At 42.5% G+C, this 21,769-nt stretch overlaps 1 protein-coding gene across 6 annotated transcripts in view; it reads left to right on the top strand.

Moving 5' to 3' along the window:
• Nucleotides 1-21,769, top strand: part of ARHGEF2 (Rho/Rac guanine nucleotide exchange factor 2) — a 186,120-nt gene that overhangs the window by 19,799 nt on the left and 144,552 nt on the right. For 4 of the 6 annotated variants that reach the window (XM_058159844.1, XM_058159843.1, XM_058159841.1 and 1 more), the window contains exons 2-3: nt 11,354-11,661; nt 18,775-18,952. In XM_058159844.1, the coding sequence (XP_058015827.1) occupies nt 11,390-11,661; nt 18,775-18,952 (450 nt within the window). In that variant the 5' untranslated portion in view covers nt 11,354-11,389. Of the gene's footprint in view, nt 1-10,085; nt 10,502-11,353; nt 11,662-18,774; nt 18,953-21,769 lie in introns of those variants that run through there. The other 2 variants (XM_058159845.1, XM_058159847.1) reach the window with 2 other exon arrangements.

The following is a 21,769-nucleotide window of genomic DNA, read 5'->3' as shown; positions in this document are numbered from 1 at the left end:
TTATGAATTTAGTGGTCCCTGAGGTCCGAAAGGTTGGTGACCCCTGCTCTAAACTATAAATCCTGGTTTGCAAACTGCAATGCCTGCTTTTGTGCATGCCAAGCCAAAATCAAATAAATGGTATTATGGGCTGGCAGGTTTCGTGAACAGTACCTTATAAAAAAAATAGTCCAGGTAGTAAGTACAGTGTTTGTCAACATTAAGATGCGCGGACTTCAGCTCTGGGAGTCCACATATCTTAACATTTCCCTTTCCAAAATTTTGTTTTGAGAAAAGCTCCTGTTCGGATTTTAACGTGGCCTATCACGTTTCAGCTAATTTAGCTAATTCCTGCACTGTGCAAATGATTTTTTTCCCCCAGTTATATTTTCACGAAGCACTTTAGCCTTTAGCATATCTAAAAAAAGATCGCTGAACGTTGTGCCATAACAATGGCAATGTGCCTTTTAAAGGAGGTTTTGTTATGAACGGGGAGGCGGTACCAAATAGACCGATCTATTTACTGGAGCTTAAAGAAAGCTTAAAACACCATTCAGTTAGTCCCAGGGTCAGCAACTTGCGGCTCTGGAGCCGTATGTGGCTCTTTCGTCCCTCTGCTCCGGCTCCCTGTTGCTGGTCGGCTTCACAATTGATAGGGCTTTCGGTTAAGACAGGTAGAGGAAAAAGGACTTCATGCTAGGAGGAGACTCTATGGTGGGGGAACCGGACCTCTAGTCGGCTCCAGAATTGAACAGGGGGCTTCCGATTAGGACCTTTGTATCTCAAAAAGTTAAATCTTGGCAACTGGACCAAAGTTTTATTAAAACGGAGATGTTTCATTACTCATCCAAGTAACATATTCGGTCAAAATGAATACCCAGGTTTTTGACTGCAGAAGTTTTTGGATGAGTAACAAAAATGTCTCCGTTTTAATAAATTTTGGTCCAGTTTAAGCTTTGGAGATATTTTTTTGGCCTGGATGATTGAATCTTCATTTTTTTTACATGTTGCTTTTGATTTTGGGGAGAAACAGTCTGTATAGCCAGAGTTGGTTCTTTCCAATGACTCCCTGATTCTCTGCCTACCCAAATTTTCATGTTGACTGAAGAAGTGACTTGGATGAGTAACGAAATGTTTCAGCTTTAATAAACTTCGGCCATAATTTAACCTTTTTTAGAAACTGCAGAGCCGCCTCCTCTGCAAAACTGCTGGGATTGGAGCCGGTGATTTAACAGATTAACAGATTTAACAAAGTCTGATTAATGAAGCAGGTGTGAAATTCAGCAGATTCTGACAGGTTCTGGAGAACTGGTAGCAGAAATTTTGAGTCGTTTGGAGAATAGAATAGAATTTTTTATTGGCCAAGTGTGATTGGATACACAAGGAATTAGTCTTGGTGCATATGCTCCCAATGCACATAAAAGAAAAGATACATTCGTCAAGAATCATAGAAGAGGAGAGGAGAGGAGAGGAGAGGAGAGGAGAGGAGAGGAGAGGAGAGAAAAGAGAAGAGAAGAGAAGAGAAGAGAAGAGAAGAGAAGAGAAGAGAAGAGAATTTTTATTGGCCAAGTGTGATTGGACACACAAGGAATTTGTCTTGGTGCATATGCTCTCAGTGTACATAAAAGAAAAGATACCTTCATCAAGGTACAACTCTTACACTTAATGATAGTCATAGGGTACAAATTTAACACTTAATGATATAACACTTAACGATAGTCATAGGCTACAATTAAGCAATCAGGAAACAATTGCAGTATAAATCAAAAGGATACAAGCAACAAAGTTACAATCATAAGTGGAAGGAGACGGGTGATGGGAATGATGAGAAGATTAATAGTAGTGCAGACTTAGTAAATAGTTTGACAGTGTTGATGGAATTATTTGTTTAGCAGAGTGATGGCCTTCGGGAAAAAACTGTTCTTGTGTCTAGTTGTTCTGGTGTGCAGTGCTCTATAGCGTCGTTTTGAGGGTAGGAGTTGAAACAGTTTATGTCCAGGATGTGAGAGGTCTGTAAATATTTTCACGGCCCTCTTCTTGATTCGTGCAGTATACATGGAAGGCAGGTTGGTAGCCATGGTTTTTTCTGCAGTTCTAATTATCCTTTGAAGTCTGTGTCTGTCTTGTTGGGTTGCAGAATCAAACCAGACAAATATCACCTCTGGCTGGGCCCAGTGGGGTGGGAATGGGGATTTTGCAGTATCCTTCCCCTGTCATGCCCACCAAGCCACACCACGCCCACCAAGCTACGTCCACAGAACCAGTAATAAAAAAAATTGGATTTCACCACTGGTTGGAAGGGACCTTGTAGATCAACTTGTCCAACACCCTGCCCACCCCACCCCCCCGCCCAAGCAGGAGACCCTAAACCATTTCTGACAAATGGCAGTCCAATCTCTTCTTGAAAGTCTCAGATGATGAAGCTCCCGCAACTAATGAAGACAGCTTCTGTTCCTTCGGTTGATTGTTCTCACTGTCAGAAAATTTCTCATTATTTCCAGGTTGAATCTCTCCTTGGTCAGTTTCCATTCATTCTTCCTTATCTGGCCTTCGGATGCTTTGGAAAATAGCTTGACCCCCTTCCTCCTCTCTGGGGCAGCCCCTCAAATATTGGAAGATGCTCTCCTGTCTCCCCCGGTCCTTCTCTTCCCTAGACCAGCCATGCCTAGTTCCTGCAACCGTTCATCATATGTTTTAACCTCCTAATCCTCTTGGTTGCTCTTCTCTGCACTGTTTCTGGAGTCTCAACGTCTTTTTTATAGTGTGGTGACCAAAACTGGATGCAGTATTCTAGGTGTGGTCTTACTAAGGCTTTATATAGTGGTATTAGGACCTCCCTTGATCTTGATTGTATCCCTCTGTTAATGCAGCCTAGGACTGCATTGGCTTTTTTAGCTGCCGCTGCGCACTGCTGATCAGAGTTAAACCTGGTGGAAAAGTGGCAAGGAGAAGGGCCTGTGGTCTAGGCTGATCCAGCATAGCTGCCTGGTTTTTAACCGGACTGCTGAACCCTGGAATCAAGATTGATGGTCCGATATGGGGAAATAAAACGTTATGGGCAAAAAAAACCCTGAGAATTGTTTCTGTTCAGAAAGCAGAGTTGGAAGACGTGGCTTTGAGGAAGTGGTTCATTGCAGGGTGGGACTTCAAAATGAAAAACGAGACAGTCTTGAGAAGTTCCTTGATGGGTTTTCTTTGGCACCATGTCATGGGTGCATATATTTTAAAGAAAATGGCTTGGATTAAATACACAGAGCAGCGTTCACACATTGCACCGAGCCATCATGCAATTTGTTTGCATCTTAGTGTATTGTCCAAAACCCTAACCAATTAGGGACGATGGTACCAAGGTTTATGTCTTAATTTCAGCACATTGGGGATTATTCAATACATGATGGTTAAACAAGCCATGGTTAGCTGTATTTTGTATGAACACGACAAGAGGCTGGGTTTACCCAATATGTTAGCCTGAAATATTCATGGCTCAAATTGTTGGGCATCAGCACGTTGTGTAAATTTAACGGGTGTGGTTATGGCTTTCTATGGGGTGCGGATATTGGCAATTCAGAAAAACCAGGCCCGCGAAAACCCTGAATGTGTTTATTGTGTGAATACAGCTAGATAGCACAATTCGTGCCGATGTTCATTCCAATGAACAGTTGCGACTGTTGATCACACATGATCAAAATTTGGACGTTAGCCAAGTATCCAAATTTGAGCTCATATTTATGACAGTTGTAGTGTCCCGGGATCATATGATTCCTGTGGTGGTGGTGTTTTTTTTGCGATTTTCTGACAAAATCAACGGGGAAGCCAGATTCATATTTAACAACTGTGTTGCTAACTTAACTGCATGGATTCATTTAACAAGTGTGGCAAGAAAATTGTAAAATGGGGCAAAACTCAACTGTCTTGGTTAACAACAAAAATGTTAGGCTCTGTTGTGGTCGTAAGTCAAGGACTACCAATATGATATATAAATAAATAATTTTAATATAGGTTTCCTCCTTGATTAAAGTGGACCTGCGTCCCCATAATACACCAAGACGTACCTACTGTAAAATAATTAGGCCTAGGAATTGCTACCAAAGTATCACTTAGAAACAGAGGTCTCCAACCGTGGCAACTTTAAGACTTGTGGACTTCAACTCCCAGGATTCTGGGAGTTGAAGTCCACAAGTCTTAAAGTTGCCAAGGTTGGAGACCCCTGACTTAGAATACTGGTGGTCCTCAATTTACGACCACAATTGAGCCCAACATTTCTGTTGTTAAGTGAGGAATTTGTTGAAAATTTTACCAATTTTCTTGCCACATTTGTTAAGTGAATCACTGCAGTTGTTAAATTGGTAAGCCCGGTTGTTAAGTGAATCTGGCTTCCCCATTGGCTTGTGGTGATCGCACGACCTTGGGACACAGCAAGAGTCATAAATGTGAGACATTTGTCAAGCAACTGAATGTAAATCACTTGTCCGTGGGGGAAATGATGCAATGGTCGTAAGTGTGGGGAAATGGTCCTAAGTCACTTTTTTTCAGTGCCGTTGTAACTTTGAGCCGTCACTAAATGAACTGTTGTAAGTCGAGCACTACGGTAGCTGTATGGCTGCAGGAGAAGCTTAATAAGGTAGGTAAAATGAGGACCCAGATTGTTGGGGGCAATAAAAGTTGACTTTGTATATAATATACAAATGGATGAAGACTATTGCTTGACATAGTGTAAGCCGCCCTGAGTCTTCGGAGAAGGGTGGGATATAAATGCAAATAAAATAAAATAAAATAAAATCATGGGTGGTCGGCCCTATTATCTGCACTGAATTGTTTGGCATGATTTTGCCTGAAGGTGAAAATTAAATTGCTTTTAAATTAGGATCCCCTGATGTTGCATCTTGTGCTAAGAGAGTGATGGTTAACCTTTTCCAGACCGAGTGCTCAAAGTGTGCAGAAATGCATGTGCCTGAATCCCCAAAATGAAAAGTGTGCATAACCCCCCTGTGTGTGCATGTGATTGCCCCGTGCGCCCGCCACCCCCCACATATGTGCACAACCCCCGCATGCGCCCCCGAACCCCAAAATTCAATGAGCGCAGCCCCCATGCATGCGCCCCACTCCGCACATGTGTGCGCAGCCTTTGTATGCACCCCCATGCATGCACAGCCCCCCCGCACGTGCCCCACCCCCTGCACATACGTGCCCCTCCACGCATCAGTGCACAGCCCACCATATGATTACTCTACTAACCAGAGCATACAAAACCTTTGTTAGACCGATTCTCGAATGCAGCTCATCTGTCTGGAACCCACACTGCATATCGGACATTAATACAATTGAGCGTGTCCAGAAATATTTCACAAGACGAGTCCTCCACTGATCGCAACAAAATACCTTAACACCACCAGACTTGAAATTCTGGGTTTAGAAAATTTAGAACTATGCCGCCTTCGGTATGACCTGAGCTTAGCTCATAAAATCATCTGCTACAATGTCCTTCCTGTCGAAGACTACTTCAGCTTCAACCACAACAATACACGAGCTCACACTAGATTCAAACTTAAAGTGAACCGCTCCAATCTCGATTGCAGAAAATATGACTTCAGTAATAGAGCTGTTAATGCCTGGAATGCACTACCTGACTCTGTGGTCTCTTCCCAAAATCCCCAAAGCTTTAACCAAAGACTGTATCTACTATTGACCTCACCCCATTCCTAAGAGGTCTGTAAGGGGCGTGCATAAGAGCACCAGCGTGCCTTCCGTTCCTGTCCTAATGTTCCCTTTAGTTGTATTCATTTTATGCATTGAATTCATTCTTATACTTATTTAATATGTGTTTGACAAAATAAAGGGGCCGGGATAGCTCAGGCAATAGAGAAGCCTGTTATTAAAAACACAGAGCCTGCAATTACTGCAGGTTCGAGCCCGGCCCAAGGTTGACTCAGCCTTCCACCCTTTATAAGGTAGGTAAAATGAGGACCCAGATTGTTGGGGGGACAATATTTGACTTTGTAAAAAAATATACAAATAGAATGAGACTATTGCCTTATACATTGTAAGCCGCCCTGAGTCTTCGGAGAAGGGCGGGGTATAAATGTAAACAATAAATAAATAAAATAAAATAAAATAAAATAAAATAAAATAAAATAAAATAAAATAAAATAATAAATAAATAAATAAATAAATAAATAAATAAATAAATAAATAAATAAATAAATAAATAAATAAATAAGAGCCCTGCCCTCCGCAGAGACCCAACGACCAGCTGGGTGGCGGGAGGCACGCGCACATGTGTGGCGGAGCTGAACCGGGTCAACGGCTCGCGTGCCCACATAGAAGGCGCTGCGTGCCACCGTGATAGGTTCGCCATCACGGTGCTAAGATCTTGCAAGGGCAAGGGGTTGGACTAGAAGACCTCCAAGGCCCCTTCCAACGCTGTCATTCTATTATTCTTCAGGCCTCTGCCTGGCAGGATGAACTGTGCGCGGCTTGAGGACTAGCCACAAATCCAGGTAGACCACCTTGCACTTTTGGGATGCAAGTGGAGCAAGTAGATCCCATTCCTCGCAAGGATCCCGGACATGGGCGGTTGCCTGGCAACCATGCTATTACTACAAATCCCCTCTCACACTTTTTATTTACACACGCGCGCACACACACACACATGGAGGGACGTATGCTGTAGTTGTTCCCTCAACTTGCTTCCTTTGTCGGTGTGGAAGTGACACCACTTCACTTCTGTTTTCAGGGCCGGGATCGCTTTCCGTTCTGATAAGAGATCCAACCGCCAAACTTTCATTTTTGGTCTCTTTCTCTTTATCTCTTCCTCTCTTTGGCTTCTGAAATCACCAACACGATTGTGCATTTTTTCCCAAAAGGTGGCCTGAGGATGTTGCCTTCCCCCCCCCACCTCACGGCTTCCCCTTCTCGGCCTTCGTGGCAACGCTTGGCCGCAGTGACTCCATTTTGTTTCCTCAAAAACGAGGGAAGAGGAACCATTTTGTTTTTTTGAGGGGAAGGGGGCAAAGAAAGGCTAATCCTGTGAAAGCCCGAAACCTTCAACAATCCAGAAATGGGAATTTTGTTTCGCGACGGGATGATGGTGGTGTAAATAAATTCCTTCTTTATCTCAGCCAGCCCGGTTGGATTCTTTGCCCACGGCCATTTTCCACAACGCTGAGGGTGGATTTTGGCTTTTTTTTTTTCCTTACTCCCCCTCAGGCTGCTGAGGGAAGATAGATTTGGCAAGGAAAGCAAATTATTTCCAAAAAGTCTACAAAACTGGGATTTTTTTAAAAAAAAAACCTATTTTCTGATGTGTGTATACATACATACACACATACATACATGAGTAAAGCACTTGCACATCCTTATTTTTAAAGTACACACACACACACACACACACACACACACACACACACACAGAGTTTAAATATAAGGATGTGTGAAAGTTTGTTCGAGGCAAGATTTATATCCGTTGAGGCTTAAAGTGTAGATGCTGTCAACTAGGCGCATGTAATTTATTAAATCCCCAGATATTTTATATGTGTGTGTGTGTGTGTGTGTGTGTGTGTGTGTAGTTCTTTGGTTATTCAGGTTGTCTCCCATGTAAATTGGAAGTGTCTTGGCGACGTTTCGACGAAATCCCATTCGTCATCTTCAGGCTAGGTGTTTACAGCTTCGTGCTTCTAGGAGAAATTATATATATATATATATATATATATATATATATATATATATATATATATATATATATATATATATATATATATATATATCCCAAGATATAGATATATATATATGTATGTATGTAGGTAGGTCTTGGCATTTTCGGGTCTTTTCCCGTGTAAGGTTGAGAGTATCTTGCCGACGTTTTGACGAGGTCTCACTCATCATCTTCGTTGAAATGTTGAAATATCGCCAAGATACTCTCAACCTTACATGGGAAAAGACCCGAAAATATATATATATGTATGTATTTGTTTTCTGAGGTTTTCGCGGGTGTTTGTATGTAGGTCTTTGGTTATTCGGGTTTTCTCCCGCGTAAAATTGGAAGTGTCTTGGCGACGTTTCGACGAAGTCTCATTCGTCATCTTCAGGCTTCAGCTTCGTGCTTCTGGGAGCAATATATATATATGTATATATTTATTTTCCCCCAATTATGATTCTGGGCTCTCAAATAGGCATGCAAAGAAAATAAAATATTAGAAAAAAGAAATCAAAATTATAAATTGGAATGTTAATCTTTTTTTTAAGTTAAAATTAGGAAGTGTAAACTATTGAATTGAATAGGATGGATCAGTAAATAGAAATCAATGTAAATATAAGTATGTAGAGGAACGGAGTAAATAAGAACGGAGAATATATATCATTGCCGATACGGCCAGCTTTTAAATATGCAGTGTTGTGTTTGTTACGTGTTTTATAATGAGTCTTTGGTTTTTTGTTGTTGTTGTTGTATTTTTCTTCTCTTTATTTTGTTTTTAAAAATTTAAAGTTTAATAAAAATTATTTTACAAAAAAAAGAAGAAGAAAATAAAATACGAATGTGTGCCTGCTTGCCGAGATAAAAGATGAGGAGATATTGTGATGATAAAGAGGACTCTATAGAGCAGGGGTCTCCAACCTTGGTCCCTTTAAGACTTGTGGACTTCAACTCCCAGAATCCCTCAGCCAGCAAAGCTGGCTGAGGAACTCTGGGAGTTGAAGTCCACAAGTCTTAAAGGGACCAAGGTTGGAGATCCCTGCTATAGAGTTTGGGGACCTAAAATTATTGTGGGTTTTTTGTGTTCTTCTTTCCCTTCTCTTCCTCAAGGGGGAAGATGGTCTGGGGGAGGTTTGAGGGAGTGGTAGAGATCGGCCTTCTCAGTTTGACTTTTTTTTTTTTTTTTTTATAAAAAAGTTTTATTTTTACAATCTTATGAAATAATTCATCCAATGTACAGTTATATACAATTAGTCGGGCCTGCCCAGTCACCACCCCCCTTTTTAACCTTCTTCCCTCTTCTACCTTCTTTTACTTTCCAAACCTTCCTCTCCTTCTCTTATCTACCTCCTCTCCTCCCTCCACCCTACACTCTTCTCCCTCTTCTACCCCTCTTCCTTCCTCTTCTCCTCTTTCCTACCTCCTACTCTCTCTTTTTTCCCTCCCCACCGTTCTAAAATGGCAACTGGTCAGACCCGACCCTACATTAATTATATTTATACATCTTCAATAATCCCTGTACCTTAACCATCACTCCATCACTAACCTCAACCCCCCAATTCCCTTCCCTTTACCCCCACCCCCACCCGACTTCCCAGAACAAAATGCAGGGTATCAAAACTAACAATCATAATCTAAAATAATTCCTAAATTATAATCTCTAGTCTCTCCACGCTTATTCACACTCTCAATTCCCCTCTCCTTCAAAAATATATCTAATACAAATTATTTCCTAAATTTACTCATATGCTATTTGATATTTTTTTATCTGATACTTATTTTGAATATAATCAATCCACATTTTCCATTCTAAAATATATTTTTCTTGTGTATAGTCTTTCAAGTAAGCAGAAATTTTTGCCATTTCTGCCAGATTTGATACTTTAAGAGTCCATTCTTCAATTGTAGGTAATTCTTCTTTCTTCCAATATTGAGCAATCAAAAGTCTTGCGGCTGTTATTAAGTTCAGAATCAATTTAGTCTCTATAGCTGTACAATCCATAATTATTCCTAGTAAAAAGAACTGCGGGGTAAACTTAATCTTCTTTTTCAAAATATTCTGCATGATCCACCATACTTTAATCCAAAATGCTTTAACTTTTTTGCAAGTCCACCATATATGATAATAAGTAGCATCTTCACAATCACATCTCCAGCATTTAGCCTGTACATTAGGATACATACATGACAATTTTTGGGGGTCTAAATGCCATCTATAAAACATCTTATAAAAATTTTCTCTCATATTTTGCGCTTGTGTAAATTTAACATTCTTCACCCAAATTCTTTCCCAAGTTTCCAACATTATTGGTTGCTGATGTTTGACTTTTTCAAGTCTCTAGGAACAACTAATCTGCTCTCTTTATTTTTTTACTCCGTGGCGGTACCACACCCTAGACCAGCGGTGGGTTTCAAACATTTTCGCTACCAGTTTGGTGGGTGTGGCTAGGTGGAGACGTGTGATGGAGTGGGTGTGGCCAGTTTGACATCGCACACGCCCACTCAGCATGGTGAAATCCAATTTTTTTTTACTACCGGTTTGGAGGGGCGTGGCTTGGTGGGCGTGGCAGGGGAAGGATACTGCAAAATCTCCATTTCCTCCCCACTCCTGGGGAAAGGATATTGCAAAATCTCCATTCCCACCCCACTCTGGGGCCAGCCAGAGGTGGGATTTGCCGGTTCTCCAAACTACTCAAAATTTCTGCTACCGGTTCTCCGAACTGCTCAAAATTTCCGCTACCGGTTCTCCAGAACCTGTCAGAACCTGCTGGATTTCACCCCGCCACTCAGTCACAAGACCCCACCACCACCTAGCCACACCCACAGGAAAAGGTAGGAAAATTTTGGGAATTTCCACCTATCTAACTCCGCTCCCTCCCGCGTTTCCCCTCCTTTAGTGACCCCGGGCCTAGCTCCGCTTCCTGCCCCACCACTGCCTCTTTGTTCGGGCTGCTTACCTTCCGCAGTGGCTAGTCCAGAGCCCGGAAGGCAAGCTGGCCGGAGTTTTTGGCGGCCCCCAGACAGCTGCTGCTGCTGGAAAGCAGCTGGCAGAGAAGCCTCTTTGAGAGCTGCTGGCCGCAGGCCGCTGAAAAGTACCAGAGGTCGCGGAAAAAGCTACTGCCGTTGCCGCCATGTTCTTTATGCATGCGCATCCCATTGGACTTGCAAGGCATGGCGGCGATGAACATGGCAGGCGGAGTAAACAAATGGCAACCGGGGGACTGGCTTGGGGGTGTGGCCAGTCAGCCATCGCTATGAGTTTGGGGACCTTGGCCGAATTTCTGCCAACGGCTCGCACGAACCGATGCAAACCGGCTGAAGACAAGCTTTGCCCTGGACCCCCAACTAACCAGCCACAATGGAACCTAATGTGTCTTTGTGAACTAGGCACAACATTATGCATTATATTATACGTTATGCAAATTTTTTAAAAAAGGTGTTTTTTTTCCCTGGAATAAACCATGGTTCAAATATTAATAGCTAAGCATGTCCTGTGATATGTCGTCCTACTTTAGAAGCAAATTACTGTGAAAAGGCTAACTCGCTGCTCAGCACAATAGCTGAATTTAACTTTCACTTAGCCTCAAGCCTGCAAGTTCCAAAACCGGAAGGACTGGCCTTATTTATAATTCGACTTTCTCCTTTTTCTCCTGCTCTTTCCTCTTCCCCCATCCCACCCCAAAGTCTTCTGGTCTTTGGCATCCCTCCCTTTTGCAAGGCATGAACCCCTCCGCCTCGGAGATGCACCCCTATGAATGCAACCAGAAACCCCACTGCTTGTCAGCCATGGAGCCGGGCCCATCTTTGGCAGGAGACTGGGGAGCCACCGAGGAGGAAGAGGAGAAGGAGGAAGAGAACAGCCAGTACTTGAACGTGCACATGCGCCGGTCACGGACATCGAAGGGATCCAGTCACATGTACGATTCCTTCCGAAGGCATAGCTGGGAGCCGGGGAAAGTGCTGGAAGAAGACACAGATTTTGAGCAGCTAAGGTAAACTATCGAAAAGCGCAGTTCTCTTATTTGTTTTATGCTCTCTGGGGTAATAGGTGAGCCACATGGCCACTTTGGAGACCAGGCTGTCTCTAGACATCTTTCGTAACACCCAACAGGCTTTCGAAAAACCCTTTAAAAAAAAAAAGGAATTAAAAGAAAAATGAAATGGGAAAGTAGCCTGCTGCAAAGCATTAGTTTCCCTGACATCAAAGAGAACATTGGGAACTGACTGGTTTCTTGGTAAATGAGAGTTTTGTGATTAAGGGTTAAAAAGCCAGTTTGGCCCAGCGGTGAAGGTGCTGGCCTAGAAACCAGGAGATGGTGAGTTCTAGTTCTGACTTCGCCATGAAAGCTGGCTGGGTGATTTGGAGCCAATTACCAAGAGATGGTAAGTTTTAGCCCTCTCTCAGGCGTGAAAACTGGCTGGGTGACTTTGGGCCAATAACTGGGAGACTGAGAGTTCTAGACTTGCCTTAGCCATGAAAAGCAGCTGTATGGCTTTGGGCCAATAACCAGGAGACTGCGAGTTCTAGTCTTGCCTTAGCCATGAAAGCCAGTGGGTGACCTTGGGCCAGTCATTCTCTCTCAGACCAACCCACCTCACAGGATTGTTGTTGTGTGAAAAATGGGAGGGACAAATATTATTTGTTAATACTTTTATAAATAAATGTATTACATTTGTGTGCCACACACCGCGTCTAGAGGCAACTGTTATGTATGACTGCCGCTTTGCGTTACTTATAAAATAATAAAGGTAGAGCAAAATAAATAAACAAAAGAAAATATAAAATAACATCCACCGTGGTAGCCGTTCTAGGACAGTACCTAACATTTTAATATTTAAAAGGTGCCCCCAACCTCAAAGGTTGCCTGCTCTTGCTATAGAAAGTCAGCATGTATGACTTTCATGGGTGCCTCTTCTAATTATCTTTTTTTTTTTCATTGTTGAGTTCGGTACTGTGCCACAAACAATTCATTTAGTCCAGATCTTTGTTTGAAGAGTTGCTAACAATATTAGCTGACCGCTCTGTGGCAGGATATGTGCTTTGCTGCAGAAAGTTGAACTCCAATCCCCAGAATTGCCAGGACGGACTGTCATTATACTGAATGGGCTAAGCTTTCAACAACAGTATAGCTTCTTGTTATATGTAAACGCCTTAGCGTGTAATTGCTTTAAGTCGAAATGTGATTTTCTGCTTTCATTGTGTCGAAACCGGTCTCTTAGAACCTGGTTTATGACATTCTTTTCTCTTCCAAAGGCAATAATCCTGAATTTCACCGCCTAGGGAAAAAAATACCATAGGAGCAAAATACTGTATACTAGTGTTTGGTTGCTCAGTGGCTAAGACGCCGAGCTTGTCGATCAAAAGGTCGGAAATTCAGCGGTTCGAATCCTTAATGTTGCGTAACGGGGTGAGCTCCCGTGACTTGTCCCAGTTTCTGCCAACCTAGCAGTTCGAAAGCACGTAAAAAAAATGCAAGTAGAAAAATAGGGACCACCTTTGGCGTTCCGTGCGCCTTTGGCTTTGAGTCATGCTGGCCACATGGCCACGGAGACGTCTTCGGACAGCGCTGGTTCTTCGGCTTTGAAACAGAGAGGAGCACCGCCCCCTAGAGTCGGGAACGACTAGCACGCATGTGCGAGGGGAACCTTTACCATTATTTTAGTGTTTGGTTACCTTTTTTTCACATTGTTTCCCTGTGTGCTGCAGCCCTTTCGATGTGTTGGGGCAACAGCTCCCAGATTCCTCAGCCAGCCTGGCCAAAGACTGAGAATTTTGGACGGGAAGGCTGGGGAAGGCTGGTGTCCTGTTCTAATTCTGGCAGCCATTGTTTGCTGGAGGTGAAAGCAAAGCTTTGATGAACGATTCAGAATTATAATGTCCTGTGCCCTCTTTTGCTAGCTTTTGTTCCATCTTTATCTCTGGTGTTTCAGCAGCGTGGCTTGGAAAAACAGCTCTTCCTGATTTATGGCGGTTGGACTCCATTTTGGCTTTCGCCTTGCCAAAGACGCCGCCGTGTTGGGAGGGCTGTTTGCTAGGATATATTAAAAGAGCAGGTTCCATCCGGGACCCGCTTCCTGGCGGTTGCCCTTCCTTTGCAGATATTAAACAAAATCTGACTAGATTGGCAGAGGATGGGGAAGCTAAATTTATGAGAAGGTGGCGCTAGGACTGACCCCGGGTAGAAAACCCAGCCAGATGGGAATCCGGGCCAAGGGATGAGCTCACTCAGGAAAAAGTGAGCGAGAGAAGGTTGAATACATTATTCCGTAGTTCTGTATTTGTTCATGGGAATGTGAAGAGTGGATGAAACTCAGCTTTCAGCTAAAGGGGGGGAAAAAAAAACCCCCAACCAAAACGTCCCATGTTTCTAGTCCTTATTTACTCAGAGAATCTCCTCTTTTGATGAACGTGCCTGGAAGCGGAACTAAAATAGGCATAGCCGCTATTTCTTTGTGGATTCATTTGTTAGATTCTCTCTTGCCTTGTTGTGTCTTGCCCGCTCTCACCGCAGCCGGGGCCTTCTTATCTGCTTCCGAACGCTGAGGAATGTCCTAGTATGCCTCCTGGCCCCAGCCCTGGCTCCATGCCCAGACAGGCTGAAGAGGAAGAAATACCTCCAGCCCCCAGCTCTGGCTCCATGCCCAGGCAAACGGAGCAACTAGACCCCTCCCCCTCCCCCACAGCATGTGAGCCTGAGGGAGGTCAATTACCAACAGCTGCCGACTGGAGTGACCCTCGCTTCAGAAGACTTGATAGGCGGAGGCAACAGAAGGAAGGGAGGGGCAGGCCTGGATAAGTGCTGAGTCATGGAGCCACACCCCATGGCCTATATAAAGGACCTGCTTTCTGGCATTCTCTGAGTCAGGCAAAGTCTAAACATATCTTGCTGAAGTCACTTTCTGGTCTCCTGCCTGCCTTGAGAACTTTGCTAGGACTTTGGCAGAGCTGCAGAGGCACGCCTGATTCGGATTTCCCTGACCCGGCCGTCAGCAGAGGAGTGGGACACGACATGCCTTTAAGTCAGAAGTCCAAAGCATTGTATTGTACGCAGCATTCTTTCCTTCTGTTTTCCCCACCACAACAGTCATGGGACAAGGGTTCGATTCCCGAGGGAGCTTCCATGACCGACCAAGACAGGATTTGAACCCGGGCCTTTCCAGTGCTACTCCAACATTTTAAAGTCTAAATGACATTGGCTGCTAATTCTGTAAGCCCCACAACCTGAGCTTTGTGGGTTGCCTGAAACCAGCTTACTCTTATTCTTTAAGGCTGTTTCTCATTTCAGGATACAAGCAGTTCTCGACTTGCGACCACAGTTGAGCCCAAAATTTCTGTTAGTGTGAGTTTTGCCCCATTTTACGACTTTTCTTGTCACAGTTGCTAAGTGAATCACTGCCGTTGTTTAGTTAGGAACACGGTTGTTAAGCGAATCTGGCTTCCCCATTGACTTTGCTTGTCAGAAGTTCGCGAAAGCGGATCACGTGACCCCGGGACACTGCAACGGTCATAAATATGAATCAGTTGCCAAACGTCTGAGTTTTGGTCACATGATCATGCCACAAAGGTCGTAACTGAAAAAAACTATCATAATGTTGCAACTCCACGGTCACTAAACGAATCATTGTAAGTCAAGGACTACCTGTACTGCTTTAAATGAAAACAAAAATAAACCATTTTCAGATGCTTATTCCAAACCGTTAATAAATGGATGGTAAATATATTGCCTACCTCACGATGACTGCATTTTTTTTAAAAAATACATCAATTTTAAAAAATGCACAATAAATGCTAATTTAGAAGCAGATTTACATTTGGCGGTTGATGGCCTTCTTTGAAGATGGCATTTAATATGTTCCTGGCTTTAAACCAAATTTAAAGAAACTTATTTTTAAACTAAATAAATATCTCCTTCCTCTGTCTGAGGAAAGCTAGAATAGCTTCATAGCAAAAATCATAGCAAAAAGACTTACGTGATGGAATGTTTTAGGACAGGAAAAAGGTAAAATAGGTAACAAAACGGAGATTATAGTGCTACGGTGCATAGAAAGTGAAAGGTAATCTCCCTCTAAAAGAACTTATTTTGTGAATGCTTTATAGAATTATAAAATCTTAGGGATGGAAAGGACCTTGGAGGTCTTCTAGTCCACCCCCGGCTCAAGCAGGAGACCCTATACTCAGGGGTGAAATCCAGCAGGTTCTGACAGGTTCTGGAGAACTGGTAGCAGAAATTTTGAGCAGTTGGGAGAACCAATAGTGGAAATTTTCAGTAGTTTGGAGAACTGGCAAATACCACCTCTGGTTCACCCCAGAGTGGGGTGGGAATGTAGGATGAGAGCAGACACAATCAAAAAGATGTTAAGACTCTAGAAAGAGTGCAGAGAAGAGCAACAAAGATGATTAGGGGACTGGAGGCTAAAACATAGGAAGAACAGTTGCAGGAACTGGGTATGTCTAGTTTAATGAAAAGAAGGACTAGGGGAGACATGATAGCAGTGTTCCAATATCTCAGGGGCTGCCACAGAGAAGTGGGAGTCGGGCTGTTCTCCAAAGCACCTGAGGGTAGAACAAGAAGCAATGGGTGGAAACTGATCAAGGAAAGAAGCAACTTAGAACTAAGGAGAAATTTCCGGACAATTAGAACAATTAATGAGTGGAACGACTTGCCTGCAGAAGTTGTGAATGCTCCAACACTGGAAGTTTTTAAGAAGATGTTGGATAACCATTTGTCTGAAATGGTACAGGGTTTCCTGCCTCGGCAGGGGGTTGGACTAGAAGACCTCCAAGGTCCCTTCCAACTCTGTTGTTGTTGTTGTTGTTGTTGTTATTTTACTACCAGTTTGGGAATACCGGCCTAAACCGGTAGCATTTCACTCCCTGCAGTAGAGGTTTTTATTTTTTTAGTGGGGAACTCTCTTTTTTCTTTGCTTCATTTTAGGTGACACCTGCTGGTTAAAAGGAGTTATAGTATCTCAGTATAAATTGTTTTGCAGCACAAAGATGCTAGAATTTGGGGGCGGGGAGTGGGGAGTGCAGGCCCCACTTGACATTTTGAGTGCCAGGCCTGCATCCCAAAAAGTCATGAATGGGACCACTTGAAAAATGAAATTTTTTATTAATTTTAGTTAATTTTGCCATCTCTGCTTTCTGTCATCGTCCCAAGCCATTCTTCCAGTTTGGATATTTCTCAATCTTTTCATTTTTGTGTATATAGTAGACCTGGTATAGGTCAGTGATGGTGACCCTCTTTGGCATCGAGTGCTGGAAGGGGTGTGTGTGCATGTGCCTGGGCCACAACCCGGAAGAGGAGCTGCCCAGAGCGCATGCGCGCACCCGAAAATGAACTTCCGGTTTCAGCTATTGAACTTCCGGTTTCAGCCAGCTACTCTTCCGGGTTTTCTGGCACACATGCGCATGCGACGATCAGCTGGCCAGCGCACATGCTCACACAGGAAAACGCAAAACCAGCTCTTCCAGTTTGCAGCACTGCCCATGCAAAAAGGCCAGCTGATCGTCATGTGTGTGCATACGTGCCCGAAACCCAGAAGACGAACGGGCAACACCGGGCGTGCCAGGTGACATGGCTCCGTGTGCCACTTTGGGCACGCGTGCCACGGGTTCGCCATCGTGGGTAGAGATTATATAAAAATAACCTTCTAATTGACTGTCCATTAATCCCAACAAGAAACTCTCTGGTTTCAGTTGAATGTTGATCTTTAAAATTCTTTGTACCATTCTCCACGCCCACCGAACCGGTAGTAAAAAAAAATTTGGATTCCACCACTGATTTCATGTATTCACAATCATGTTTATACTTTTATCCGTAACCTTATAGATGCTTGACAAATAAATAAATGAATAAAATAAAAATAAAAAGAACCCAGCACTGCAATGTGTAACTAACAGCCCTGTCTCTGAACTTGGGAGGTTAACGAAACTCATTTTTAAAGCCATTTTCCCTCCGTTCACGAAATGCAATGAATCACAAACTATTTCAACCACATTTCAGCCTGGAATGTTACATGAACCCAGCTCGGGAGTTCAGAGGGTCATTTCAAACCCTCAAAAAGGCTCATTTTGATGACTTTTAACGGTTGAGTTAACCGGAATATATTCTGCAAAAAAACTTCTGCCTGCCTCCCCTCATTCACATGGAAAAACAGGAATGTAAACTTTTTTTTTTTTTTTTTTTTAGAAAGATGGTACAAAAATTATTTGAATTAAAAGCGGAAGTTGCCTCAAGTTCCAAAAGCCACCCAAGACAAACACAATATTTGAACAGGAGGGGTGGATTGCCGGACAGTGAAGTGCTATGCAAATGCAGCCCAATTATAACCTCCCTCCAAGCGTGGGAAAAACCTGTTCTAGAACTTTTTCAGAATGGGGAAAAACAGGTTGTATGCAACAGTTTTTGGTGATATCTGGTGATGTCACCAAACCCCCTATCTGTGAGGTTTATTTAAAAATAAACGAGAGGCATGGATCAAATATATTTATGATATTTGTTTGGGGGGTTTCTCTCCCACCCCTCCCTTTAAAAATAGCAGAGTTGCCTGAGTTGTTGTAGGCAAATTCGAGGTACGGTGCTGCCATTGGGATTAAATTTTGTGCTGAGCCAATTTCCGTTCGATAAAACATAGGGGTGGTGTTTGCACATTACAGTCAACCGGTGGTGGGATCCAGCCTGTTCGCACCACTTCGAGAGAACCGGTTGTTAATTTTCTGAGCAGTTTGGCAAACTGGTTGTTGGAAGAAATCATTAGGGCAGAGAACCGGTTGTTCAGTTACTTGAATACCACCACTGCAGTCAACTCAAGCCAGTCATGTGATAGGTTAATAGGGATAAATCTGGGATAGTCATTGTTTGAAATTTATGCTTATATATATATGCTTATATATCGTATAGTTATTTCATGCTTATGCTCATATATACTGTTGTGACAAATAAATAAATACAAATAAATACAAAATGGTTTGCAAATTTCTTCCTTTTGCAAGGACTTTTCGAGATTGCCCAGAACTGATGTGGAAGCGTCACGGTGGGTCCCAGCGGTTAGTAAACCGAAAAGAAATGTCTTAATGTTTGAACTGTGTTGGTCTGTTTCAGCTTAAGTTTGAAGGAACTGGCACCTGATGGACTTGATTCCACGGAGCAACTGGATGGGCGTTCCTTGGGAAGGGGAGACTCCCGACGAGCCCCTATAATTCATAGCAACGACGAAATGGGGTCTCTGCTATTTCAGGATGAAGAGGAGGAGGAAGAAGATGGCCAGGGGATGTCTCAGGTAAGTTTGCCAGATTCCCAGACAGACAAATTTAGTGAGTAAATTCCATAGGAATGCACAGAGGAAACCACGAAAAAGCGGTTCCTTGGTCGTGAGCTCTGTGCCTTGCTTCTTTTTTTTTTTTGCTTTTATTTCTGCCTCTGAAACTTCTGCAACTCGGTTTCAGGAAAAAAAAATTCTGCCTCTGAAAGCCTCCAAAACAGCTTCAGAAAAAAAGCCTCTGAAGCTGTTTGGGGGCTTCTTTTCTGAAGCTCTGTTTGGAAGCTTCTTTTCTGAAGCTCTGTTTGGAGGCTTTTTTTCTGAAGCTTCTTTTCTGATACTTTTTTCAGCCTCTGAAACCTCCATTTGAGACGCTGGGCAGGGCTACATTCAGAATATAAGACGCACCAAAATTTTCACCCTCTTTTTTGGAGAAAACAGGTGCGTCTTATACTCAGACAAATACAGTAATCTAAGCTGGAGCGTATTTGTGAGCCTCAAACTACTTGTTCAAAATCAATGCATGGTGTAAGTGTGCCTCTTTATAAAATATCACATTACATTTTTATATTACATTATTATATACATATTACAATTTATTTGAGCCCTAAATCTAAATATAGATTTTATTTAGGGCAGGGGAGGAGAACTCTTGAAGGGTGCAGAGTGCCATTCCTCTGAATAAATAAATGAGAAGTATGAAAATGTTCTTGAAGAAGGAATTTAATTGTCATTAGATAAACACCAGCTTAGCCCTTAAAGGCAGGAGGAAGTGAGGAAGAAACTCAAGATTTTTGAGTTTTGATTTTGAGGTCTTGATTCTCTTTCATATCTGAGAGGTTAGAGGGAAGTCCTGGCAGGAATACAAGACTCTTGTTATATCTTCCATGGCAGAGGAGAAATGAACCTCTCCCATTTTCTAGGCATTTTCTGAATTTTATAATTGGATGTTGATTAGTGTGAGATATAGTTTTGGAATGATCTTTTCCATAAACAGGGATGCAGTGGCTAAGACGCTGAACTTCTCGATCGAAAGGTCGGCAGTTTAGCGGTTTGAGTGCCACGTAACAGGGTGAGCTCCCGTTACTTGTCCCAGCTTCTGCCAACCTAGCAGTTTGAAAGCATGTAAACAATGCAGGTAGAAAAAACAGGGACCACCTTTGGTGGGAAGGGAACAGCGTTCCGTGCGCCTTTGGCATTGAGTCATGCCGGCCACATGACCACAGAGACGTCTTCGGACAGCGCTGGCTCTTTGGCTTTGAAACGGAGATGAGCACCGCCCCCTACAGTCGGGAACGACTAGCACATATGTGCGAGGGAAACCTTTACCTTTACTTTTACCTCTCCATAACTGTACCTGGATTCACATGGCTGGTGCAGGCAGGATTTAGTCATCATTCATTTATTCATTCATTCATTCATTCATTCATTCATTCATTCATTCATTCATTCATTCAGAGTTTAACTGCTGCAGTCAAAAGACATGGTGGGTTACATTACTTAAGCAGATTTGCCTAACTGCAAAGCTGGCTTTATAAAGAATAGAATAGAATAGAATAGAATAGAATAGAATAGAATAGAATAGAATAGAATAGAATAGAATAGAATAGAATAGAATAGAATTTTTTTATTGGCCAAGTGTGATTGGACACACAAGGAATTTGTCTTGGTGCATATGCTCTCAGTGTACATAAAAGAAAATATACCTTTGTCAAGGTATGGAATAGAATAGAATAGAATAGAATAGAATAGAATAGAATAGAATAGAATAGAATAGAATAGAATAGAATAGAATTTTTTTATTGGCCAAGGTGATTGGACGCACAAGGAATTTGTCTTTGGCGCCTATACTCTCAGTATACATAGAATAGAATAGAATAGAATAGAATAGAATAGAATAGAATAGAATAGAATAGAATAGAATAGAATTTTTTTATTGGCCAAGTGTGATTGGACACACAAGGAATTTGTCTTGGTGCATACGCTCTCAGTGTACATAAAAGAAAATATACCTTTGTCAAGGTATGGAATAGAATGGAATGGAATGGAATAATAGAATAGAATAGAATAGAATAGAATAGAATAGAATAGAATTTTATTGGCCAAGTGTGATTGGACACACAAGGAATTTGTCTTGGTGCATATGCTCTCAGTGTACATAAAAGAAAAGATACGTTCATCAAGGTACAACATTTACAACACAATTGATGATCAATATATCAATATAAATCATAAGGATTGCCAGCAACAAGTTATAGTCATACAGTCATAAGTGGAAAGAGATTGGTGATGGGAACTATGAAACGATTAATAGTAGTGCAGATTCAGTAAATAGTCTGACAGTGTTGAGGGAATTATTTGTTTAGCAGAGTGATGGCCTTCGGGAAAAAACTGTTCTTGTGTCTAGTTGTTCTGGTGTGCAGTGCTCTATAGCGTCGTTTTGAGGGTAGGAGTTGAAACAGTTTATGTCCAGGATGCGAGGGATCTGCAAATATTTTCACGGCTCTCTTCTTGATTCGTGCAGTATACAGGTCCTCAATGGAAGGCAAGTTGGTAGCAATTATTTTTTCTGCAGTTCTAATTATCCTCTGTGTTTTTCTTGTTGGGTTGCAGAACCGAACCAGACAGTTATAGAGGTGCAAATGACAGACTCAATAATTCCTCTGTAGAACTGGATCAGCAGCTCCTTGGGCAGTTTGAGCTTACTGAGTTGGCGCAGAAAGAACATTCTTTGTTGTCCTTTTTTAATGATGTTTTTGATGTTAGCTGTCCATTTGAGATCTTGCGATATGATAGAACCCAGAAATTTGAAGGTTTCTACTGTTGATACTGTGTTGT

The sequence above is a fragment of the Ahaetulla prasina genome, chromosome 17, assembly GCF_028640845.1.
Source record: "Ahaetulla prasina isolate Xishuangbanna chromosome 17, ASM2864084v1, whole genome shotgun sequence".
Classification (NCBI taxonomy): domain Eukaryota; kingdom Metazoa; phylum Chordata; class Lepidosauria; order Squamata; family Colubridae; genus Ahaetulla; species Ahaetulla prasina.
This window is presented reverse-complemented; position numbering and strand designations above follow the sequence as displayed.